The sequence below is a fragment of the Acanthaster planci genome, linkage group LG03 (genome assembly GCF_054643075.1).
Source record: "Acanthaster planci isolate LZ-2023a linkage group LG03, COTS_SCS, whole genome shotgun sequence".
NCBI lineage: Eukaryota > Metazoa > Echinodermata > Asteroidea > Valvatida > Acanthasteridae > Acanthaster > Acanthaster planci.
In genome coordinates, this window is record NC_141779.1 from 25,998,072 (window position 1) to 26,022,436 (window position 24,365).

The window sequence follows — 24,365 nt, forward strand, 5'->3', positions numbered from 1 at the left end:
CCATCAGCTGGGGCTGTAGCTGCACCTAGTATCATCCCACTGAGAGTACCACAACCTGGAAGAACAGCCAACCAGGTTGATACTAACACACTCATAGAAATTAAATCAGGTAAGAATAAATGAATAACCCTCCTTTTGCAGTAATCGTCAAAAACAGTCAAAACTTCCTTCCACTTACATGTACATGTAGTATTTAGACATACGTGTACATGTATCATATGTTACTTGACTGATTTTGACTCATAAGACTACCATGTCAAGAATGCATCTTTGCATAGGAGGGTTAATCTCCATTTGCAGGGAGACTTGCTGTCAGCTCACTTAATTAAGCAAGAGTGTGAAATTATATTATGTGCAACTCTTGATAGTATCTTTACATGTCCTGGCTCTCCCACATTTTACCCCATGAGACTGCTTGAAGTGGATCTGTACTCATTCAGTTGATATTGTATCACTTAAAAGTTTGAAGACGACAATCACCGATGTAACCTTGTTTAGTGTTTTTATTGTTGATGTTATCCTTACAGAGACTCCTGATGCAATCATTTACCTAACAACAAATGGTAATCGACCTGATCCTTACCGTAAGGCAGATAAGAACACCATCAAGTACAAAGGACCATTCCTTCTCAACGAGGGCAAGAGAACTATCAAAGCTATTGCTGTCTCCAGGTACATGTACGTCATATGTAATGGAGCAGACTTACATGTAGCAGTCTGTGTTTTTAGAACAAAAGTCTTTTGTGTTAACACCCAGAAAAAAGAGACGTAGAATGAGATTATCCATAGAAAAGGGAGGGAATATGGTAATTACAACAATGAATGTTGACGGGAGTTGAATTGAGATTAAAAGATGTACTTAACTATATGTAGATTAAGATGGAAAGCATGCGGTGAGCACCATGCAATATCTCTTTTTTTTGCATGGTGCTCACCGCAAGCTCTCCATCTTAGTCGTCTGTCACCATGAATAGCTTGAAATCCTACATGTAGATTGTCTGTGTAAAATCTAATTCTGCTGATTCATGAAATCATACATTTTAAGCTCTTAAGCTACACACATACATGTGCTACATGTTTCTTGCTTTCTTTGTGGGTAAAGGTCTAGAACTAAAAGGATGCTAAGAATAATCATGTTGATAAAATTAATTATTAGTTATATTCTTTGTTTTTTATTTAGTGATAGACGGAGTGAGAGCCATGTAGTCAGTAAGGTGTTTACCGTATCCTATGCTAATCCTGAACCTGAAGCTTATGAAGATGATGAAGCTAGTTTTATCATGGACTCTAGGCCCAGGAGCTCACTCAGGGTAACTTTCAAATGATACACTTTTATCTGAATAACTTGTGTAAAACACAAATATCATGGCAGCTATCTTTCCGGTAACTGCTTTTGTTACAGAGGGATAGCACAAAAGGTTTACTTGTGTATCCCTGTGAAACAAATCTCTTAGGGGAAACATGGCTGCCATGTACAACCTCTGGTTGCCAATTAAAAGTTGCTGTGTTGTGTACATACATTAGCATCTGACTGGTTTGCATGTAATCATTGTGTTTGCCAGAAAAAAAAAGCCCCGGCATAGAAGTGGTATTAATTTAAACCATTTTGAATAGATGCCATCATAATCTGGTGTTTACCAGAGTGCATTTGCATTTGAGCACATGTTCTTTACCATTTTCTCTTCCAGAGGTCACATCAATTTAGTGATGTTGATGATATCATTGATGTCACAAGATCAACTAACCATTTGTCCCTGTCAAAATCGTATGTAAGTAGACTTGTGTCTGCAACATGCAGCAAATTCGTTTACTCATGTTCTTGTGAGTTGAACTGGTTATTGTGTTTTACTTAAATGAATTACCATTTAAGTTTAAATTTGCATAAAGCAAGAGATTGAGAGCCTTAGTCTGTCTTACAAAATCTTGAAAGGTTTTTAACGTAATTTTGTAAATCAGTAGCAGACCTGCAAACTAGTACGATTTTGCCACATTTTGTATGGAAATTTGTTGAAAATACAACCACACAATTTTTCCTCAGAAAGTACAGATTTTGATTATTTTGACATGCTTGAAAAAAATTGCAGTTCAACAGTTGAAAGTGTAGATTGTGCTATATAAACACGGAGTATTAAGTAGTCGTTACATATAGAGCCAATGATTTTCTGTGATTGCAGAAAGTGGATGGAATTCGCAAAATCAACAATTTGAAATGGAATCCACTGCTTGAAACAGAACTTGCAAAATTTCCCTCTAAGAATGGCTTAAAAACTAAAGAAAACTTTCTGCAAAGTATTAAAAAATAAATGCCTACCAAACCCTTGAAACATGCTAAATTGCACCACTCTGCCACATGACTAGGTCGTCTGTGCCATGCCGGTGCCAATACTTGCAAGTGCCATGGCGTGCGGCTCCATGCGTGAGCGGCAGCCGGTACAGCACAGCGGTGTGGTACAGTACATTGTGTATACACACTTGGCCGTTCACATGCGCACCATACTAGCTGTGAAATCAAGGTACAAACAAGGCATTACTCACATATACATGTATGACTATTGCACACATGGGGAATTTAGTCTGTGAATCTGCGTGGATGCCTCGAGACAAGGCTAGTACCGCATAGCGAAACAATGAAACCGTGGCAGCAAAACGGAAGACTAATTACATATTTTTTTAATTAAATGAAACCTAGTAAGCTTGGTGTACCAAAGCTGAATGGGCCCTTGGAAGTGTCCAATAAAGAGTGACGTTTTTAGTCACAAACATATATTTTAAGGCTCAGATATAATGTTAACTTTCTGAAATGGTGCACTACTGCCAAAGAAAATGGCAGGTCGAGGTCCAACATTAACATATTGTGATCAACGACTGTTACATGCAAGACCTACCCGGTACTCTGTAACTTCATGTATTTACATGTAATCTGATTTCATACACGAGGGGTGGCACATGAATTGTCAGTTGATTAATTGTAGCAGCATTTTGGTGATTGCGCCGGTGGGAAAACAAGGGGTGGCATATGCTGTGTTTATTGTCTGAATTTTTTTTTAATTTCCACTACAGAAATTATAAAAAAGTTGGATACATTGCAGAGTATTTCCAAACAATAGTGTTATTTTTGTTTCTTTTCTTTCTTTTTTTTGTGGGGGGGTGGTGTGGTTGGGCAAACGGTTTCTATGCATACATGTACATGTAGTTTAAAACTTGTTCTTCTATTTCATGCATACGAAGGTATGAAATGGATTTTGAATTTCTGATGCAGAATTTGGGATTTGGCGAAACGGAAAATACCCACTTTTGAAATGGAAAATCATTGGCTCCGCACACAGATGATCCAGGATATTGGTCATTTTTCTCATGTGCAGCAGGGTCTGGGCAACTCTGGGATGACAGGTCCATACAATGCATGGGGCTCCACTGCTCCTACTCAAGCACTCACTACCCTACAGAAGAACCCTGACTACATGTTTCAGTAAGTTGAAACCTTTTCCCTTTTGTTTTTGTAATAACAGGTTGCACTGTAAATTCACCCAAATCACTTCCATGACAGAGGGCACGGTACCGGTGCTTACTGTTCCATTGGTTTTGATTTGTAAACCCATCCATTAAGTGCATGTTCATTTTAATGGGATGAATGCATTTGATGTCCTGGGGACACATACTGTAAATAAATACATATTATAAGTATATTTTGCCATTAAAAGTGCTAGAGGGCTACTGTAGTTTCATATAAAAGTGTTTCCCAACTAAATAGACTAATTGCACTTGAGCTACATGTAGTGGGTATCAAACATCAGCTAACAAGGTGTTCTCTCATAGCAAAGTGTGTTAGAAGTGTTGTTTAACAAAACTAAACCCAATTCTTAGTTCTCAGCACGTCAGTAGTCTCAGCACTTTACAGACCATTGACTTCACTTTTGGTAAATGGCTCTTGTGTCCCACTTTGTTGTGGGAGGACACTTTGTTTGCTGACTTTTGATACCCACTATAGGTCACATAATATTGCAGGTGGAATCCGTCTGTTGATCCTCCCCCATGCACCTGATATTGATATACATTTTACATGGTTTTTCCCCTACAAATGTCCTTCCACTTGTCACACCAGGCAAAACCAAGTACACATGTACTGTACATGTACTGGTATTTGTACCAGTTTCCTGGGCCCAAGTCCACTCATGCCCCTATATGGCTATGCCCCTTCTGACAGGTTCACAAAGCCAGTCTCTCCAAGGCAAAATCAAGTTTAAGTTTAGGGCCCCATCCCATGCCCCCCCCCTTTGGTCATGTCCATTCTGACTTGTTTGCAGGTTCAGTGCAATTGATTGTTGTAGGAAAAGCCAGGCACCAGCCGCTGAGTATCAACCCCTCTCCCTTCCCCCTTGACCCCATTTTGTTCATACCACAACATAATTAACTCTTCCTGGTGCAGCTATCATATGCATCAACAGACCAGTCCCAGGCAAAGCCAGCCACCTGTTCAGTATCACCAGCCACCTCAACCCCAACCACCACAGCAACCACAACATGTACAACCACCTGTCATCGTTGATGTGAGTCTTTTTTTGCATGCAGTTGAAAACAAATTAGTTTCTGTTGGTTTATTTGTCACTCAGAGATGGTCTCTTTTCTGAAAAATGTCACTTAAGCACCTTCCACTTTCAAGCAATAAATTCAGTGCTAATGTTATACCTTCAAACATATCGTGTACAGTACATGTAAAAGTTCACTTTGTTTAAATTAAAATCAGAAATTGATTATACCAAAGACAGTTGTCTTTATTGTCCTAATATTGTGGCGGAATAATTTCTTACTGAATATTTGGAAAGGAGTGAAGAATAATGTTTATAACTATTTATTAGCATGATAGCTCTGGTCAGCTCAGCCATTAGGAGAAAGTTGTGAGTTTAGATTCTGCTCATGTAACTTTGTTACTACAAGAAGCAATTCATAAAAGTCTTATGCCTTTTCCCAAGGAAGACTAAAATTCTTAGTTGAATACATGCCTTTAAGTGAATGTGCTTATGTTTCTTTCACAGCCCTATGCCAATAGCTGGCGCCCTGTTAGCGTACCTTTACCAGCAGTTCTCAATCAAGAGATAGGAACACAAACTGTGGGCTTGTTCTATCCAACTCATGAGCAGCTCAGTAGGAGAGAACGAGATGTAGAGGAAGTGAGAATGATGAGAGAGTCATCCACATCAATGAAGACTGAGAAACCTAACTTAATGGAGACAAGTCCAGGCAAAGGTTACTGGAAGAAACAACTTGGTCATATCGTGGCTCACCTGGAAGCCTTTACTCAGAAGGAGGCAGAGTTCCGAGCAGACATTGGGAAACCAAAGATGGGGAAGGTAAATGGGTTTGCTTCAATCTTTTGCTATTAGAAATAAAGCAGTTTTACGTATATTTTTGACTCACTCTACTTTTAGTTTGCTTTATCAACTACAAATTGACAAACTCTGCTTTAAAGTGAAGAAATACTGATACGTACTATATCATAAAAGATTTTATAAAACTTGACATGAGAGCATCTTGTGTGCCCAGTTCAGGAGTAATGCGTAAAAAAACTAGTTTGGTTTTCATGAAAGGTCGTGTTGAGGTGTACATACAATTTGTGAAACAAATGTTTTGACATGAATTCGTTCCTTTGATTAATTAGGAATCAAGTAATGTGGAAAACCTTTCAGTTTATAAGATTAAAATGGTTTATGAAAACCAAAAGGCAACTAACTGTATGCAGTGGGTTCACGCAATACTGGTGAGCAGTTTTATTACCAACATCCAAACATTTCACTTGGCATACAGTATTTTTTTCAATTTATGTTGATGACAGATAACTTCTGCTAGTGTTGAAGATGATGGCGTGGATGTAACTATCACCATCAGCTTAGAATCCCATACAGACACACCTGCAGTCAGACCCAATAGAGCATCAATTGCAAGAAAGGGTTAGTATTGAATGTGTGTATTTATGGCTGTCAATACTAGAATGCTGGTTTTCTCTTGATGTATTGTAAGTTTATTGTTTCAGTCTTGGGCAGATACTCTGTATGTCTTCTGATACTTTATGATAATGTTTAGCTGAAAAAAGTTGTAATAGTCTTTTATTGTTACGCTTATTCACAGAAGCACTATTGACCAAGTCTCTTGCAAAAGACAGCGAATCTGGTGAGGATGGTTTTTAATGAAATATTAAAGCAATGTTGACGTTAAACTTCTTTCGGTAAAACTTACAGAGACTATTGTCAATTTGGCAAAATTTAATTTATTGCTGACAGCTGGTAACAGTCATTTATTGTTAGTTTTACCTTTGCAGAAAATTTGCAGGGCGAACAGGTTCATGGAAGAATTACATTGTCAGTGTTATGTCACGTGAAAGTCCCATGCAGAGAGGAACTGAAGGATAAAACTTACATTTTGATTGTGTGAATGGATCTTGGGTAATCCCTATGATTTCGTTGTAGCCTGTGTATATAGTACTGCACATGCATGTAAGGAAAACCTGAGGTGCAAAGTGAAGGAATTGATAACTAAGGGAAAAAGTCTAAAATTGATGAACTTCCCTGATTAGGCCACATCTGGGTAAAGGTTGATGACAGGATTGCTCTTGAGGTTTTGAAAGGATAGCCCAGTTCGGGTTTTAAGTGGCTTGGGACTTTCCGCTGCTTGCAAGTAATCCAAGTGCAGACACTTGGAAACTTTACTACAACAAAATGTTAAAAACAGTTGTCGTAAATTTATACAATTTTCATTCCAATGTGAACCCGGCACAAACTATTTACTCCATATCACAATTGTGTTTTATAGTAAAACTTTAATGACATCCCCACTATAAAGACACACCGAAATCTCAAGTTACAATTCTTACCATTATCATAGTGAATTTTTTGTGGTTTCAGACTCTCCCTATGGCAAAGCAAAGAAAAAGCCATTGACTAAGAAACTTGCTGCAAAGAAGAAAGCTGCAGAAGAAGAAAGGCTGTCTGTGAGTAGCTTTCATTCCTGTACATCTGCTACCAGTGTGACTAACTCCTGCCAACAATATTAATTCTTGCTGGATCACTGTCTGAAAAGCTTCCTGTTCAATACCTGGGTGTTATCTTTCAGGTAGTTTTCATAAGATTTGGCTGGCTGATAACCTTACTGGCTTGATACTTTTTTCCAGCTAGTTTTCAAAAGATTTGTTATTTGAGTGGCTGGTAAGCTTACTTTCCTAGGTACCATCTTCCTGCTGGTTTTCATAAGGTTTGTAATTTGAGTGGCCCATAAGCTTACTTGCCTAGGTACCATCTTCCTGCTGGTTTTCATAAGGTTTGTAATTTGAGTGGCTGGTAAGCTTACTTGCCTAGGTACCATCTTCCTGCTGGTTTTCATAAGGTTTGTAATTTGAGTGGCCGGTAAGCTTACTTGCCTAGGTACCATCTTCCTGCTGGTTTTCATAAGGTTTGTAATTTGAGTGGCTGGTAAGCTTACTTGCCTAGGTACCATCTTCCTGCTGGTTTTCATAAGGTTTGTAATTTGAGTGGCTGGTAAGCTTACTAGCCTAGGTACCATTTTCCGGCTGGTTTTCATAAGGTTTGTAATTTCTGTGGTTTATAATTTGGCTGGCAAGTTTAACCTTATCGACTGGGTACTGTCTTCCAGCACGTTAATAAGGTTTGTAATTTGAATGGCTAGTTAGCTTACTGGCTGAGGCTTCTTCCTGCTAGTTTTCACAAGGTTTGTAATTTGGCCAGCTGGTTAGCTTACTGGCTGGATGCTGCTTAACGGTTTTACTGACTGTTGGTTTACCTTGGCCTGATTCATGCATGGATTGAGGGCTTGGTAGGTTACTGTAGCTCACTGGCTGGATGCCACTTAACGGTTTGACTGACTGTTGGTTTACCTTGGCCTGAGTCGTGCTTGGATAGAGGGCTTGGTAGCTTGCTTTATACTAAGTTTGATTAATTGATTAATTGCCTGATGTACAAAGTGGGCGTGTTGTAGCTGAATGGTATGCAGGGGAATAAAAGCAAAAATTAGAAGGCTGGCTGACTTTCTTGTTTTTATAGTATCAGTGTCACAGTGTCATTGCAAATTGCGAGTCTTTTTGTCTGACAATTTTGATCAATATTTTTTAATCAATCAGGAAGAAGATCGTTATTTATTTAAGGAAGTTGGACCTAAGGGAGATGGGGATCCAGACAATGTTCAAGACCTGCTAGATGATGGTGCAGACCCAAATTGTGCAAATAAGGATGGTGTACCTGTTCTGATTGTTGCGACCATAAACAACCATGCAGAAAGTTTGCCTGTACTGATAGATGCAGGAGCCAGGGTCAGTGCTAAAGCACCCAGCAGGTATGAAGACAGTGGCAGAGGTCTAAGAAATCACAAAAATTTAGTCCTCAAGTTAAATTTTAAAATTAAAAGTATTTTTTGTGGTGGCTTTGGAAAACTGCAGTGCAAAAGACTGTAGTATTGTGGTTGGGAAAGAATTTGAACAGTTGAAGAAGTTGTCTTTGATGTTTTTGATATGCCACTTATCACTTTGCAGGTTATTCTTGACACCAGTCCCATATTATGAAAACTTTTTGTACTTCTTTTTGTGTTAGTGCAACATACATGTTATAGCTCTCCATTGAATTGTTCTCCTAAGATATTTATGGTCAAAAAAGCTTCTAAAGCTCTTTTAACCCTAACAGTCCCAAATCCTCTAATTTCAATATGATTTTACATACACCTTAGGGGGTTAGGGTTAATGGATATGGTTCTTATTAAGGTTGATAACTACAGTAAAATCTCGATAAGTCAAAGCCTGTTAAGTCGAAACTCCGTTTACCTCGACGTCTTTCTGTATTCCCGACAAGAGAATAGGCCTTCATGTACAATAAAGTATCCGTAACTCGAAATGTCAATACCACTAAAGCCGCTTATCTCGAAGTTTTGGCGGGCCAATTAAAAAAAAACACTGAAGAATGATGAATAAAAAGCAATAAAAGAACGCTTGCCTTCATTATGATCTCACGTGCACAGCTTTTCTTTGATGAGCCGAGCATGTTCACATGGGCTGCAATTGTTACGTCGACAAGCACTGGGTGGGCATTAACCGCAACCATAAAATAAATCAGGCACAAATGATGTGCCCTCAAGCACTTTGTACATGTGACCCAGCATGGAAACCCTGACCGACTGGCCCGTGCCCTGCATTATGCGGTAACAGCCCGATCAAGCAAAGCAAATGAATGAATTCTCAAGACGTAGACACAGGTACTGGTACATAACTTCATTGGTTTATTGTTTATTAATGTACCACATAAAAACATGTTTAATGATGATGTTTGAAGAAAACGTGTACAGCAGGGATAGCCTAAAATCCACTTCGTGTTCAACTCAGCTTGCAGGCCAACTGCCGTAAGCTAGTAAGGTTGCATGTGCACTGAAGCGTGTAACTTTCGATAACTTGAAAGTCGGATAGCTTGAAATTTTCGTCCATTCCCCTAAGCTTCGACTTATTGAGATTTTACTGTATTAAATTGTTTATGTTGTCTGACAGGAAGGGCAACACAGCTCTCCATGAAGCAGTTCTCCTTGGACCCGATGGACAAGAAGCAATCGAATCTCTCCTGGAGGGAGGCGCAAGTGCCAAAGCCAAGAATGCTAAGGGTGAGACACCTTATGATCTTGCTGTCAAGAATGGCTATGACAGCATCGTGGCTTTGTTTGCATCTAGCATGGGTCAAGACATGCTAGATAAGATGTCAGATACAAAGAAAGGAAGCAAAGATAAGGCTGGAAGAGGAAAGGCCAAGAAAGCCAAGGCAGAAGAAGAGGACAGTGAAGAGGAATACGTTGTGAAAAAAAGAAAGGCATACAAGGAGAAACGACCACAGGTAGGTTTGCTGTGTTTCATTGGGTAAGTTTCTGGTCTGATTACTAGAAGTTCTGGGCTGAAGGACCCAGAAAGAAGTATGCTTCATTGTGTTTCTAGCCTTGGTTTCTCATGATTTAAGTTCTGCTGCTGTTGAAAGTTCAATTGTTATGCCTTCAGATGTGTAAGATATTAACTTTAGCATAGATTTGCGAATCACAGATCTATAGCACAAACAACTGCATTGTTGTTAATAAACACATAACATGAGGTTTATTACTTATGAAGTCTGACAAATTCTTGTTTAATTGAAGAAAACTAAATCATTTCTTGCAGGATAAAGGTACAGTGGTGGCGGCATCACCTTTTGATGCTCAGGCAGATGCTGAGAAACTTCGCAAAGCCATGAAGGGACTGGGTAGGAAGAAGATTTGCTCTGTATTGCAAATTGATATTAGGCCTTCCAAATTCCCTGTATTAAAAAGTTTGTTGTTCTTGTACCTGTTACTCCTTGAACACACAACCTGAGATGAAAAGGTGAAGTTCTCTTATGGGGCAGCACGGACATCTGAAACTCTTGCAAAATGGCAGGTACCACACACCAGCCAGTCAGAGGATCGGGTGACACAATCTTTTCTTTGATCAGCATGTAGGCACGCTGTCGTTGCAGTTGTTTCCATCTGCATGCTGTGGTTGGTACCTGCCATTTTGTGAAAGTCCCACATGTCCACGCTGCCCCATAGACTTGAGTGGTATAATGCAATAAAGAAAGTTTGTTGAAATTGTGTACATACATTATCTTCTATGTACATATTTGATGGATTGATAACAGGTACTGATGAAAAGAGCATCATTGAGGTGGTAACACATCGCTCTAATGTGCAACGACAAAAAATTTCCAAACAGTTCAAGCAGATGTTTGGGAAGGTAAGTCTGGCAATAATTCTTTTGTCAGGTAAATTTGAACCAAATCTGGTACACTGGGTTATCTGATTACACATAAACATAACAATTTGAACTCCCCAGACTAAAGACACTGTTGCTATACCTTGTGATTCGGGGCAAGCTTTTGCATAGCGACCGCTATCCCTGGAATGGACTGGTTCCGTTGTGCCCTTCTCATCCATTGAATGATTAAATTGGTAAAATGAATGACAAATAACAAATTTGCTTTTTCGATTCAACGCCATTCCTGGAGTGAGACGAAAATGACGATAAATAGGACGAACAAGTGTGTTTTTTTGTGGTGTACAGTGCTCTGAAAATGAAATATAGTGGTGTTATTTCGAAACAGAAATCAACATTTAGGGTGAGTGACCACTCTTTTACAAAATTAAACTTTTGTTTCAGCAATTTTAAATAAAAGAAGTGCTAAATTGACCTGGAAAACCTTTATTAGTTAATATGCAGTGTATGGTTGTTAAATTCCCCAAGTCCAAAGTCCCAAAGGAAAATAATAAAACTTGTGTTCCGTAACCAAACACCTGCCCCCCCCAAAAATGCACTGTCTAAAAAAATCATTACCCACTCCCCACCGTAACATGAAAAATATCGCCCCATCCAATTTTCGAATTTCTACAAATTCTCAATTTAAGCAAATCATGATTAAACCTTGATTTAGAGCCCGAAGAAAATAATATCTACAAGTTTTGAAGAAAAAAGTGTATCCCTCTCTAATAATTTTTCACCGAACCCACACACCATTTCAAATTAAAATTCAATATTCGCCCTCTACCATCCACTCCACCAACAGCTGGTTTTCTCCAATTTATTATGTGCAACAAGTGCAGCTCAGATGTTGGTTACTAAATGTTAATGTACTTACGTTACATGCGAGTGTGTCGATCAATAGGGAATATGTGATACAGTATCGCTCCGATTCATTAAACTGTACATTTACATGTACATCTAACTTTCATAAAAGTAAACTTTTTGTGCACTTCACCCACGGTCGATTGGTAGAACATGTACATACGTTAAGCAGGATGGCAGCTTTCACATAAAACAAGGTCCGGATAATACAAGCTAATTTAGTAAGTCCCAAGGCTCTCGTATTAACCATTACCTGCCGGGGATTCCGAAATCGGAGCCGTATGGTTTATATGCGTGGCCGGGGTCTCCGAACTCGGACAAAGGAAACAGGGCCGTGTAACAAAAGACTGTACTCCGAACAAAAGACCAGGCTGCTGGGCATTACCGGCATTTTTCACTCTCAAAAGTGGTGATAATCCAGCATTGTTTTGAAACTGTATACCAGGGTTTGATGCATTGAGAGCAAGTGGATTACCACCGGGGACAAAGCGTTCCACCATCGCAGCGATGAGCCACACAGCACTGCTGCACGCCAATCTGGCCCCTATTGAAAAGAGGTCAGCAGTGCACTGAGCCAGGTTCGTGAACAAAAGACAGTTGTATAACACCGCACAATCTGGGCTCTGTTTACAAGGCTGCAGGTCTGGCTGAAATACTTGGGCGTCAATGAAGGTCACCTGTCAACTTAGAGTGGTGCCTAAAGATTACTTCATGCGGCTATAAACGACCGTTAAATGGAATGATGAATTTTTGAAGGATTTTGAAAACGGAAAAAATGATAGTCATGCCGGCCCAGCATCATCAACGTTGAAAAATGCCCCGGCACGAAGTGGTTAATGAGAGTGGACTGTGTAAGCCCAGCTTGGGCGATCATATATCACTTTAATTTTTTGTGTTTACATTTTATTTTTGAAAACCGACAATATTGTCAGCAAGCAGAAAACGTGATGTAACTGTTTTGTACATGTATGGTTGTTCACTCAGTGCGTGTGAAAATGTTGATTTATTTTTGTCAGGATTTAATCAAGGAGTTCAAGGGAGAATTGAGTGGCAAACTGTTGGATGTTGTTAATGGATTAATGATGACACCGGAAAAATATGATGCCTATCAGTTACACAAGGCTATTAAGGTATGTATCATAGAAATGTGTTGCTCAGGTAGTAGTGGTGGGCAGCAGTGTCAGGCAGTTGCACATGCTAATATCCTTTGTTCTTTTGGCCATTTACATGTATATGTAAATCAATTTTTTGATTCACACCACTCAAACTGAAACAAACTGGGTCGAGAGGGGAATTAACATTTTGTATTTTATAAATCTGACTTGCTTGGAGCCAAAGGAAATGTTTGGTATTGCAAAAACAGTCAAACATTAAGAGGTCCCTCAGACTTTGCAGATTGCCTTGTTTTAACAGGAACCTTGTGTTATCAAAACAATGAAAACAATGAAGAACAAAGGATCGGGATTTCTAAATTTCCTTGTTATAAGCAGAATGATGTAATTATTTCTAATGGACATTTCTAATGGGTACAGCGTTAGAATGTGATTCAGATTTTATTCAAGTGTATTGCGTTTCAAAGTTAACCATTCACAGTTACCCCAGCAGTTTTCTGATGTGTGTTGATATCGTTTTTTCCTTTGTTTTTTTCCTGACAGGGTCTAGGCACAGATGAGGCTGTGTTGATTGAGATCCTCTGTACTAGAAGCAATGCATCCATTGATGCCATCAAATCTGCATATGAAACAGGTTGGGCTATAACTTGGTATTTTTTGTCTACCACTCAGCTGAAAGTTTATGGAAAAGCTTTCTGAATATTTTCAAATGTTATTAAATCACTCAAACCAAAAACTGTTCGCCTGTTGAACTACACTTCACAAAAACAGAAAGAAATATTAATTTTCATTTTTCTCACTCCTTTTTTTTTATTCACAGCTTACAACCAAAATCTGGAGGAGGATGTAGCTGATGACACATCAGGGAACTTCCAACGTCTGTTGGTGTCTGTTCTTCAAGGAGCTCGTCCTGAGGGTGATGAAGTAGACCCAGACAAAGCACAGGCAGATGCCATGGTAAATTGACAAGTTGAATACTATAATATCGGTCCATGCCTGAATACTCTCAATTTCTTCAATTCTGGAGCAAATTTGTCTGCTAGTTCATACAGTAAAATGACAAACCTCTTTTCCTTCTGACCCTCGTATGTCTTCAACTTGCTAATATGTCATAAACAAAATGACACTATACCTATTATGAAAAGTGACGTGCAGATATTTATGTCATGTTGGTAGCTTGTAATTACTTCTAGCTTGTAATTTTTTCATTTTGGGTGTTTCTGTGAAAGATTAAAATTCAGCGAACATGAAGAATTGACAACTCGTTACTCTGTAAATGTAGAACATCTGCTGCTATGAGGGCATTATGTTAAATAAGAACACTTCAATGGCCCAGTGTACCGCCAGGTTTAACTGTAGGTTAGAGCTTCATGTGTAGTTCCTGAATTGATGGTCTCAGGGCTTTTCTTTGAATTTCAGGCTCTCTACAAAGCTGGGGAAGACAAGTGGGGAACTGATGAGTCCAGATTCAATGTCATCATAATGTCACGTAGCTATGCTCAGCTACGTGCAACATTTGAGGAGTATGCTAAGATCTCAAAGAATGACATTGAGCAGGCAATAAAGAAAGAAATGAGTGGAGACTTAAAGGAAGGAATGCTGACTGTAGGTAAGAAATATGGAAAGAGGAATGTGGAAGATCTTATACTTGACCTTTGCAGTGCCATGCTATCCATTTTAGTTTGGTTCTTACTGAAGGCACGGTACAATGTGGTACCGGCCTACTGGTATATTGTCTGATTTATCGTTCCTCAGTTTACAGTGACTTTGCATAGAAAATGGTAGTTGAAGCATTGTTTCAAATGATGCAAGATCACTCATCCTGTTAAATTTGTCAATTTAAAACTGCACTTTTTACTGTCACGTGCACACCTTTTCTGTTGCTATCATTTCAGTGAGGTGTGTCCGTAACAAACACAAGTTCTTTGCTGACAAACTCTACAAGTGTATGAAGGTTGGTGTGTGGATTTAGTTTAGTTTGCTGTGACTAGTATGAAGATTCTTTCTTATTCCTTCAATTGTTGCAAACACACACATATGCTTATAAAACGGGTATATGGAAACCAAAATGATGGAAATTTATCTCCAATAAGATAGCATTCATGTACTGTGTTGTTACCGTTGGTGTCAGAGCATAGCATTCCTATCCTTGCATGTGCTGTGTTTTGATTGCGAAGATTTTTCTGCAATCTTGACAGGGCCTCGGTACTGATGATGACTCAATGATGAGGATCTTAATTTCCCGATGTGAGGTCGATATGCAGAATGTTAAAGCAGAATTTCAAAAGGCTTATAACCAGACACTTGGAAAATTCATTGCAGTAAGTATCAAACTGTGTTTTCTTAATGCAACAGCTGTGGGGGGGGGCCTACCTTTGTGTGTCACACCAATGAGAGAGACTTAACTTGAGAGGTGCTTTACCTCAGAAAGTACACAAATATGTTGGTGTGTTTTTTGGGTTAAAAATTTCCTGCCCTAGCATCCATTATGCAATTTGTAAAAAAGTTGATATATACGAAGTCTTTTACCAATTTTTTTTTCTGTTTGATTTTCTGAAGGATGACACCTCAGGAGACTACAAAAGGATTCTTGTTGCTTTGGTTGGAGGAGAAAGCTAAAAAACTCTTCAAGTATTATGCATTCACTGAGCATGAATACTGGACTGGATTTCAGGAAGACATGGCTACATCAGTAGGTTCATTTTTTATAACTTCAGTAACATTTGCTAATAAGTTCTTGAATTTTACTCAGTTGTGTGTAATGAGCAAGTCCCTGCTTGGCAAGGATCAAACAGCAGGTAATTTGCACAGTTCTCTGTACGTGTTTTATGTCGACACATTCCAAGCTATAATTGGTAGCTAACTGTGTGTGTAAGCCCAAGATAAAAAGTAACAGACATATTGCGTTCAACCAGCTCAAGTCAAGAAGTATGAAACTCTATTTTTAGGTGTATTTTCAGATGTACATGTACTACAAAGTGTGTGGCTATTGAGTGTAATTTGTTTGTGCAACATTAGATAGCTGTGACTCAAGTCACGTATTTGTACAATAATTTGTTTGGTATCTACAGTGAGCATTCAACCAAAATTGTGTGTGAAATCTGACAGACTAAATAATTGATGTTCATCTAATTCTTGAATGGGATTTTAATGACATATTTCAGATCATGAACTGTATATAAAGGTGTATAACTTATCACATGTGTTATAGATCAGTATTTTCTTAACATGCTTGTTTTATCAAAACAACTTCATTCTTTCTTAAAACTGTTATTGAGTTCTAGTGAAAACTGTATTGAAGCTAAGAATGCAGAGTTACCGAATCAAGATGATCAGTTAAGTTGCCAAATCAGAATTTCAAATAATGGCTCAAATCACTGTTATCAATCTATTCTGAGAAAGCTGGAAATTTAAATTGGTATCAATTTGCTTGTAGCTATTAATGCTCTGAAATAAGTATACATTGTATGTGTATTTGTTATTCTTAAAGTTCTTTTCTTGAATTTCCTTCAAGCGTTTAGGATACAGCTTAACCAATAGGTGTTTAAAAAATGTATAAATAGTGCATTTCATTTTGTTCGTATCTGCTGGAAAAATTATTGATATTCAACTTGGCAATTTAGTTCTTGCAATGTGTCAAAGATAAAAGTACCAATGTTAAAGTTGCATCTTGGTCGTGGAGTGCCCCATGTTCATGCATGGTTGAGTTGAGAAATAGAATTTGAGTGAAATTAAAGTGAGGTACATGTACGTTATTGTCTTTATTTGAAAAAAAAAACAGCAGTAAAGCTTAGTTTGCATGTTGACATAAAGTGTGGCAAAGAGTATCTCAGAACAGTCTCCGCTTGTGGAAAGTTTTATCTTTGCTAACGTTAACAAATGCATGCAGACAGTCAACAAAGCTGGATCATTTTGAGCTCTGGTGACTGTGTCAAGTTGTTAAAGTAAGCTCATAAAAAATGTGTGCTGGTATGATATATCACACATATACCCATTTTCTCATTTTAATTAACTTTGAAGTGACATCAAATTGTCCAAAATTAAAAATATTCAACCACTTTAAAGGGTACATGTAGCTGCAATCTATTTTTTTGCCTACAAACCTGTAAATGCACCTTTGTGCCTCAGTGAACCTCATTTTAAACATTGGTTTGACTATTTGACAGGGTATTTTAATACCTTTTTGGTTTTATGCTAATGAGATTTCCATATTCTTGAGCAAAACTGATGTCATCTTAGGAAGAAGCCTCCATGTTACATTGGTTTGTGCACAAAAATGTCCTGCGTTTTTGTAGATTTTCCTGCACTAAATTTTCTCTTCTTAGCCAATTCATCGTTGTGTGCATAGCAATAAGAAACCATCAATCCCACTCTCAGACATGTTATCATTTACTAAATTCTGGGTTAACAATTTGAACACAAATACCTACATGTATGCACTGAGCCATGTCTTCCCTAGATAACTTCACAGCAACAGTGGCCTCAATTGTCTGGGAAACATGGATAATTTTGACTGTTTAAAAGTATGCATTTTTTAGTGCATTTAACGAAATAGGGGTGTGGAAGAGTTTTCATGCATTGAAGAAAAGTACAAAGATGCAGAAAATATGTGTTGAAAAAAAATTCATTGCAGCTACACTTTAATAATAAATAGTGTTTCCCATGAATGTATGGGATGCTGTTTTGTAACAAGTATTTTGGTTGAATAATATCATTCACTATCTCTTCTGTGACTTTGTCTTTGACATCATGTGCTGTTGGTATTTGTTATGACAATATGGGAAACAAGGCTTTATTATTAAATCTTCAAGTAATACCAGTGAATGCACTAGTAAATGGCAATACTTGTGTACATTCAATAAATGTACAATTGAATCTCTTTAATAAGAGCACTGTTAATACAACATTCTGCTTGTAACAAGGTAGTTTTTAGGTTCCAATCCTTTGTTTTTCATTGTTTTTATTGGTGGTAATACAAGGCTCTTGTCATAACAAGGTAATCTGCATAGTCCAAAGGACTTCTTAGTTATAAGGTTTGACAGTATCCACTGGCCTACTGTTAGATAGGATAGTGAACCATAATAATGTTGAACCTAAAGACTTAATGTAAAGTTAGGTTTGAATTCCACCAAAATTGAAACATACAGTTCTGGCAAGAATAATGTGGATAAGTTACTTCTGTTAATGCATACATGGTTGTGTGAGAATTTACCGTTACTGCAGTCCATTAAATTAAAAAGACAAGAACAGCCCACTAACACAAATATTTCTTTTCTATTCAAGTTGGTTTTATTGATTCTGAATGTAATTCACACATTGATAGATGATCAAGTTACATTTACAATTGTTTTTGTATAACACCACACAATATTGGGACCCCCCCAGTAAACTTGAAGGTAACATTAATTTTCTCATGGCAAAATAATTGTCAGAAATTGCTGTTTTTATCAAACTAAAGTTCAGAATGTTATATTTTCAAAAACTGAAAAGCACATTCAACACCGACAGTGCATTGCAGGGAGCTATTACATAAGGCAACTACTTTTTCTTTCTGCCTCGTGATTTACCACAGCAATCAATGTGTAGTTTAACTCCCCTTCACAGATGAGATCATTGGAAAAGCCTACAGAATGAAGATACAGAATTTAACAAGATTTTGTCATGTTACGTTTAAATTTGTTTTAGTTTCCATCAACAAATAAATAGGATAATGAAATGGTTTCATGTGGTTATTACAGAAACCAGTTAATAAGATCATCACCATGTTAAATACACATTCTTGAAATTCTGAAACTGCACAATGAATTAAGCAACCGTCTCCTGAATAAAATAGCAGTTTCATCAAGTTAAGAATTAGAAGGAATTTGAAAAAGTATCGGGCCAAAAAGTTGCATGGTTATTAAGCATTTAAGTTCAATGATTGCACTTGAACTTCAACTGGACAGAGCAAAAAAATGAGTTTTATGATGTAATTTGTCAAATGATATTTGTGGAAACAATTTGGGGGGGGGGTTGAACCCTGTAAGGTGCATTTTGCACTTGCAACATGTTGGTTTCTGTGCATACATGTACATGCATGTTGGACTATTTGTGGCATGTTACTCTGTTGCTGTAAAGCTGTCAGATCCAATCTAAGTCCTTACATAGCATGCTTTGTAGCACTCAAAGTGCCTCAGTGCACAGACAGCAAATAGGGATAATGAAAGAGTGACACTGTAATGACACATCTTGGAAATCACCGTGTACATACAACTTCTTTCAACCCTTAAACAGCTTGGCTATTTCACCAGGGCCATCATCGAGGCATCTATGTAATTTTCTGGATGTACATGTAGTTGTGTCCATAAAGTCTACGGTGTATATGTAAATACATGTACATAGTTAAATGGCATTACGTGTAGATGTACACAACCTTCTTGACTAATTGGCTACACTCTTAAAAGAGACGTGAATGTTTCCCATCCTGCATTTTGCAAGTTCAATGTTTGCGTGCAACAAGTGTTCTGTCTTTTGGTTACAATCTTGAGGAGCCAACACTATGCACAGAATTCTTCACTGATGTCGATTCTGTCATCAACTCCTCCATGATGCGAATGGCCTGTGACATAAAAACCACTTCATCAGATGTGAAATGTGTATTTCCTTGGTTCATGCAGACTTATATTTAAATCCAATGCACTGTTAACAGAACTAGGCATGCCAGGGTTTCCTTGACGACCGTTTATTGATTCAAGTTGGTATTGTAGCGTCATATAAACACAGGTACATGTACATGTGTACATGTACATATATAACTTCCACTTGCATGACATTGTAACATATCTTGGGCAGTTTTGTAATTGCCGAAATACATGTAGTTAATTTGATTTTTACAGTTAACAAATGATAAGGCCTTAAATGTAAGGCAGATGTAGAAAGCTTCCTTGAATCCCGAACAGCCCTGGATACTACTAAGTACTACTTAGTAATCAAATGTAGTGTTTAGTGCTGCCACTTGTAAGAAGACATGACGTTATTGTTCTCTGAAGTCATAAAATACAATAGATAAAAAATGTACAGTACAGTGCTGTGGCACTATGAGAATGCATGACTTAATTTTTCTCTGTACAAGTGACAATGGAGGGTGCCCTAGCCAGAAGAAGTTATCTGTAGCGCTTAGTCCTTCAGGCTCAGACTACTGTTAGTACTGAGTACTGCAAGACAAATTTTATGGAGAACTGTAAGGGTTCATGAATTTGGTTTTCACTGTTGTTTCTAGTAACAACACGTTCAAACAAGGCAGTGTAAACAACAATGAACATAAATAGCAGTTAATGGGACAAAAGTTCCTCCACAATTACAAGCGGTCAACCCACCTTCCAGCCCCCTTTATTTGCAAAGCCGTGTAGAAACATCTCAATCATTCCGCCTAAAATGCCAAATCCCTTGATACGAAGCCCTCCTTTTTGCTTCAGTTGAGTCCTAGACGTATGTGGACAAGTACAAGAAAATGTTGTGTAGAGCCCTTACATTATAAAAAGAAAGTGTGGGCAACTTTGAGACACAGAAACCATGCTGGATTAAACAGTTTCTACATTTTCCGGGGATCTTTAACAAAGTCATGTTTTCATGTTAAACTCTGTCCACCAGAGGTGTTTTCAACAGGAATTAATAGGGGAGGGGAGCATGGAGCCATGTTGCCAATATTTTTTAGGGAACTGAAAGCACCGGCATTTTATTAAATGATACTCCAACCCAACTTTTTTGGGGGGGGGGATTTTTCACAGATTAAAAATTCAGAAAATCATCTTCAGGAAAAATTTCTACTTCCCCGTTGACCTAAGACACGGGTTTACCACTGCAGTCCTGGCTAATGTAAACTTCTAGCATACCAGTTTGAATTTTGGGGGCAAATGCTGAACTCGGACTCTTCCCAGGTGTCTGCATACTTGTTCCATGTAAGACTATGACTCTTGACAATAAGATGCTTGTATTTACGATCATGCCATGTCTCTTCTTCCAAATAGACTGCATCCTCATTGAGTAACTGAATCTAAAATGTCAAACAAGCTCATTAAATTAGTAACACTGTCGAAAGTAATCAGGTAATGGCTTCTTTGGAAACTTTGAACTAGAACCAACTTAAGTCAAAGATCGGTGGGTTTAACTACAAAACAAAGCATTCTTTTCAAACAAAGGTAACTTATTCATTCTCATGTTAGGGACCTACCGCAGTTAAAGGTCTTTACCTTTTTGAATATTGATGGTAGTACATTTCTACATGTAGCTATCCTTCGTTTGTACTCCACATCTTTTTCTTCATCTGGAACAATTGTGACAAGTTTTTCAAGAACTGTATCAGAATAGGCATTGCTTAAGCTCATGCAAGAAATACATAATAGGAAAGGACAAAAAAGAAAAACTAATAGCTAATGCCAGTACGTTTGGTTAGTGTACTCTGAGGCAACTCCATTTTTTAAGGACATGTACATTGTATACCTGTAATTCTCTGGTCTGGAGGCACTTTTTGTTCTACCATTGGTTGCCATGCTCTATGATTTTAAAGGTAATTCAAAACTTTGACCAACAGAGCGGCTCCAACCAAGTTCTGGTAAAAACTATGAATTCTACAGTGCTATTAGTTTACAGTGCATATACATGTAGCAGGTGCTATGAAGTAGGTAATCTCTTTTCCCATAGGCTACTCATTAAACTTTTGCCATAAGAAATCGAAGGCACTGTATAACCATATTTCAAGGGGCATTCTACATCATTTAAATATTGTACTCTGGGCAATTCAGAATTACAGCTAATTTATGCATCCTAACCTCAGTGCAAGCTCACTCTGTTTTTTGTTGATGCTATTGCTGAAGAAATTTAGGGTCTAGGCTATTCCAAAATGAATGCCAAGTTAATTTAGATGGAATGGAAATTTGTGAAAGCCTGCCGTCCATAAATCCTACCATGCCTAGTTATAAAGAAATATCTGGTGACCAATTAAGACCTTGCTTGAGACATTCTACAGGGGTTTCGATTCAACTCGGACCTAAACCAACTCAGACCCATGCCAACTCGGACCCACAACCACCTCAGACCCATGCAAACTCGACCCAATACTAACCTGGGCCCACGACCAACTCGGACCCACAACCAACTCGGCCCAATACTAATTCGGACTTACGACCAATTCGGACCCACCCTGAGTCAACTCGGACCCAACCCCAGGAGCGTGATTAACTTGTTGAAAATTTTGATTTTGTCCACTTTTACATTTTAGCAATTGGTAAATGACATTTTTGCATTGCATGCTGCCAAGATGTAACATCCTCTCTACACGTAATGCTTCCCAGAATTTCTCAGTTTTCGAGTTTGAACAGGCATGGTGGTTGAAAACCGTACAGGACTAGATTTGATATCAGTGATGACTTGGAACAAGTGAAAAGTAACCGGCGAGCATCTTATTTTTATGGAGGCACATTTCCTTTGATGTCTTATTTGCTGCTTGTAATCTGGAATCTTAATCGGTTATTAGCTTCTGAGGTACCGGCGTGATTGACCACAAAGACTGATTTTGTCACCTTCCATTCTTGAAACTCTATGATCGGGGAGTGGGAGCTTGGGACAACAAATAGGAGCAGCTTTTGGAGGGTGATTGACAGTACCAAATCATTGACGCCCTTTCTCCGAAGTTTTTTGGCACTCCAGATCACCAGAAGAAATCGAATGAACTTTCACCAAACCGCCCTCAAAGTTTCTGTTGCAATAAAAAGCCACAGATAGGCCCTTCTGCTGTACACAAGAGATGCTGCATGCGTACAACACATATTGCAGATATACATCAATATCACGAACAATGACCTTTCATAGTGTCTCATGGTGTTATCCCCCACCTCACTTTTCAAATTTTTTTGGCCTGGCAAGTCTTACACCTCCACCTTGCCCCCTCCAGATACCGGCGAAATTAAGGCAGATGGAGGAATTCATCCATACAGGCCAAACTAATAGGTTGGTAATTTCGAACAACACAAATCGAATCATTTTAAAATAAAAATGTTGAACATTTCCTATTGTCTTGAACTTGGAGACGGTTTTGAAGCGTCGTATGTTTGCTCGCGAGCTCATTATTATTTTGTGATCCCACTTTTTGTTTTACAATAAGATGTGCCATAATCACGAGGGATCATAGAATTATTTTATAAATCCAGAATTTGGGATTGATAGTTTCTAGTTCAGAGTATTTCTGTCACAAAAAGCCCCACATTGCGGGCCTATTTTGGATAGAGACAGGCAACTACATTCAGAGTGCATAGTTTTACTACATCTGGGGGTATCTTCGGAATAAGACGAATTAAAAAAAATTAATAAAATTGAAATGAAAAGTGACCGATCTGGCCATATCTTGAATTTCCAGCGAAAAAAAATTATCTTGAATTTCCAGTGAAAAAATGAAGGCCAATCTCTTCGCTAGGTTCATAAGTCGGCGCTATTTCGGTCAACAGGTGCGTATTTGGTGTAGTGCAACCACAAGACTCCGTGGGTCCGAATTGACTTGAGGTGGGTCTGAGTTGGTTGTGGGTCCGAGATGGTAGTGGGTCCAAGTTAGTATTTGGTCCGAGTTGGCATGGGTCCAAATTGGTCCTGGGTCCGAGTTGGCGTGGGTCTGAGTTGGAATGGGTCCGCGTTGGTTTGGGTCCGAGTTGACCTGATCCCTCTACTGGTACAGGCACTGAGTAACACTAAAGCGAGAGTCATGACAACTTCATTGTCTTACCTATTCGTTCTTCCACAGTTTTCATACAGATGACATTTTGTTCTTTGCTAGTAGGGTACTGCAGTAAAATGAAAGAAATCTCGGGCAAAAGTAACTTTACACGATCGCCCGCGCCAGTCAAGACAATTATTTAAAACTAATAACAGCATATCGCACGATGCACAGGAATAGTCAATGAGAAAAACAAAAGTGGACTTCTTACATTAACCATGTTTACTAACCTTCGTAAAATGTGTCCTTACCACCAGATCAAACGGAAATTTATACACATGATTAATAACAATTTCAAACATGTTCACTTAACAAAGATCGTGACATGGATCCTCGAGATCCAAGCATGGAGGAAGGAAAAGACAAGTAACGTTACAAACGTATGCACAAGACGCGAGGGTGTCTGGGCACGTATGGTCCGACTACTAGTTCTGCTGTCGTGCAACTACGGTTTACGGTGAGGAAATCTTGGATGTTCAACTTTTGAAAATGGTCGTAGTCAAGCAAGAAGCTAATCTATTTATGAAATATCTGGGTTGTGATATAATTACAAATATTATGCCATTTCTTTTATTTACTACGCACATGAACATGTATGTACGGCACGCTTGCTTAGAGCAAATTCCAAGGTTACATAACAAAACATGCCGGGGTCAACATGCTGACCCCTAGCAGAAATCATGAAAATGAAGGAATGTCAGTGCTGACATGCCAAGTATTTTCATTCCTCCATTATCTGCCAAAATTGAAAAAAGACCCAACTATTATGTGACAAAATTCAAATTCAGGCGTTTTCATTTCATCAATAAAACGCATGAAGCAAAATCAATAAATGAGTAAAATCCTTATCCTA

At 38.4% G+C, this 24,365-nt stretch overlaps 2 protein-coding genes across 11 annotated transcripts in view; one reads left to right on the forward strand and one right to left on the reverse strand.

The window, feature by feature from the left end:
* Positions 1 to 18,037, forward strand: part of LOC110990467 (uncharacterized) — a 23,543-nt gene extending 5,506 nt beyond the window's left edge. Inside the window, exons 2-22 of one of the 5 annotated variants that reach the window (XM_087134503.1) lie at positions 1 to 109; positions 528 to 678; positions 1,181 to 1,310; positions 1,689 to 1,769; positions 3,363 to 3,469; positions 4,427 to 4,547; positions 5,034 to 5,348; positions 5,831 to 5,945; positions 6,124 to 6,165; positions 6,897 to 6,982; positions 8,126 to 8,337; positions 9,533 to 9,869; positions 10,184 to 10,265; positions 10,680 to 10,774; positions 12,676 to 12,789; positions 13,315 to 13,405; positions 13,592 to 13,728; positions 14,191 to 14,380; positions 14,667 to 14,725; positions 14,970 to 15,092; positions 15,331 to 18,037. The exon at positions 1 to 109 is cut by the window's left edge and continues 23 nt beyond it. In XM_087134503.1, the coding sequence (XP_086990629.1) occupies positions 1 to 109; positions 528 to 678; positions 1,181 to 1,310; positions 1,689 to 1,769; positions 3,363 to 3,469; positions 4,427 to 4,547; positions 5,034 to 5,348; positions 5,831 to 5,945; positions 6,124 to 6,165; positions 6,897 to 6,982; positions 8,126 to 8,337; positions 9,533 to 9,869; positions 10,184 to 10,265; positions 10,680 to 10,774; positions 12,676 to 12,789; positions 13,315 to 13,405; positions 13,592 to 13,728; positions 14,191 to 14,380; positions 14,667 to 14,725; positions 14,970 to 15,092; positions 15,331 to 15,390 (2,757 nt within the window). In that variant the 3' untranslated portion in view covers positions 15,391 to 18,037. The remainder of the gene's footprint in view (positions 110 to 527; positions 679 to 1,180; positions 1,311 to 1,688; positions 1,770 to 3,362; positions 3,470 to 4,426; positions 4,548 to 5,033; positions 5,349 to 5,830; positions 5,946 to 6,123; positions 6,166 to 6,896; positions 6,983 to 8,125; positions 8,338 to 9,532; positions 9,870 to 10,183; positions 10,266 to 10,679; positions 10,775 to 12,675; positions 12,790 to 13,314; positions 13,406 to 13,591; positions 13,729 to 14,190; positions 14,381 to 14,666; positions 14,726 to 14,969; positions 15,093 to 15,330) is intronic. The other 4 variants (XM_087134504.1, XM_087134505.1, XR_015424768.1 and 1 more) reach the window with 4 other exon arrangements.
* Positions 17,771 to 24,291, reverse strand: LOC110990469 (PRELI domain-containing protein 2-like). Of its 6 annotated transcripts, none has more exons than XM_087134517.1 (7): positions 24,275 to 24,291; positions 23,743 to 23,758; positions 23,522 to 23,579; positions 21,000 to 21,073; positions 20,643 to 20,803; positions 20,127 to 20,232; positions 17,771 to 19,369 (listed from the first exon to the last, which is right to left on the reverse strand). In XM_087134517.1, the coding sequence occupies exons 3-7, from the start codon at positions 23,544 to 23,546 to the stop codon at positions 19,286 to 19,288; spliced, it is 450 nt and encodes a 149-aa protein (XP_086990643.1). In that variant the 5' UTR covers positions 23,547 to 23,579; positions 23,743 to 23,758; positions 24,275 to 24,291; the 3' UTR covers positions 17,771 to 19,285. The 6 variants fall into 6 exon arrangements, with proteins under 6 accessions (XP_086990643.1, XP_022111174.1, XP_022111175.1 ...); XM_022255482.2 differs by lacking the exon at positions 24,275 to 24,291 and adding an exon at positions 24,221 to 24,252; XM_022255483.2 differs by lacking the exon at positions 24,275 to 24,291 and adding an exon at positions 24,098 to 24,220.
* Positions 24,292 to 24,365: the final 74 nt, after the last annotated feature.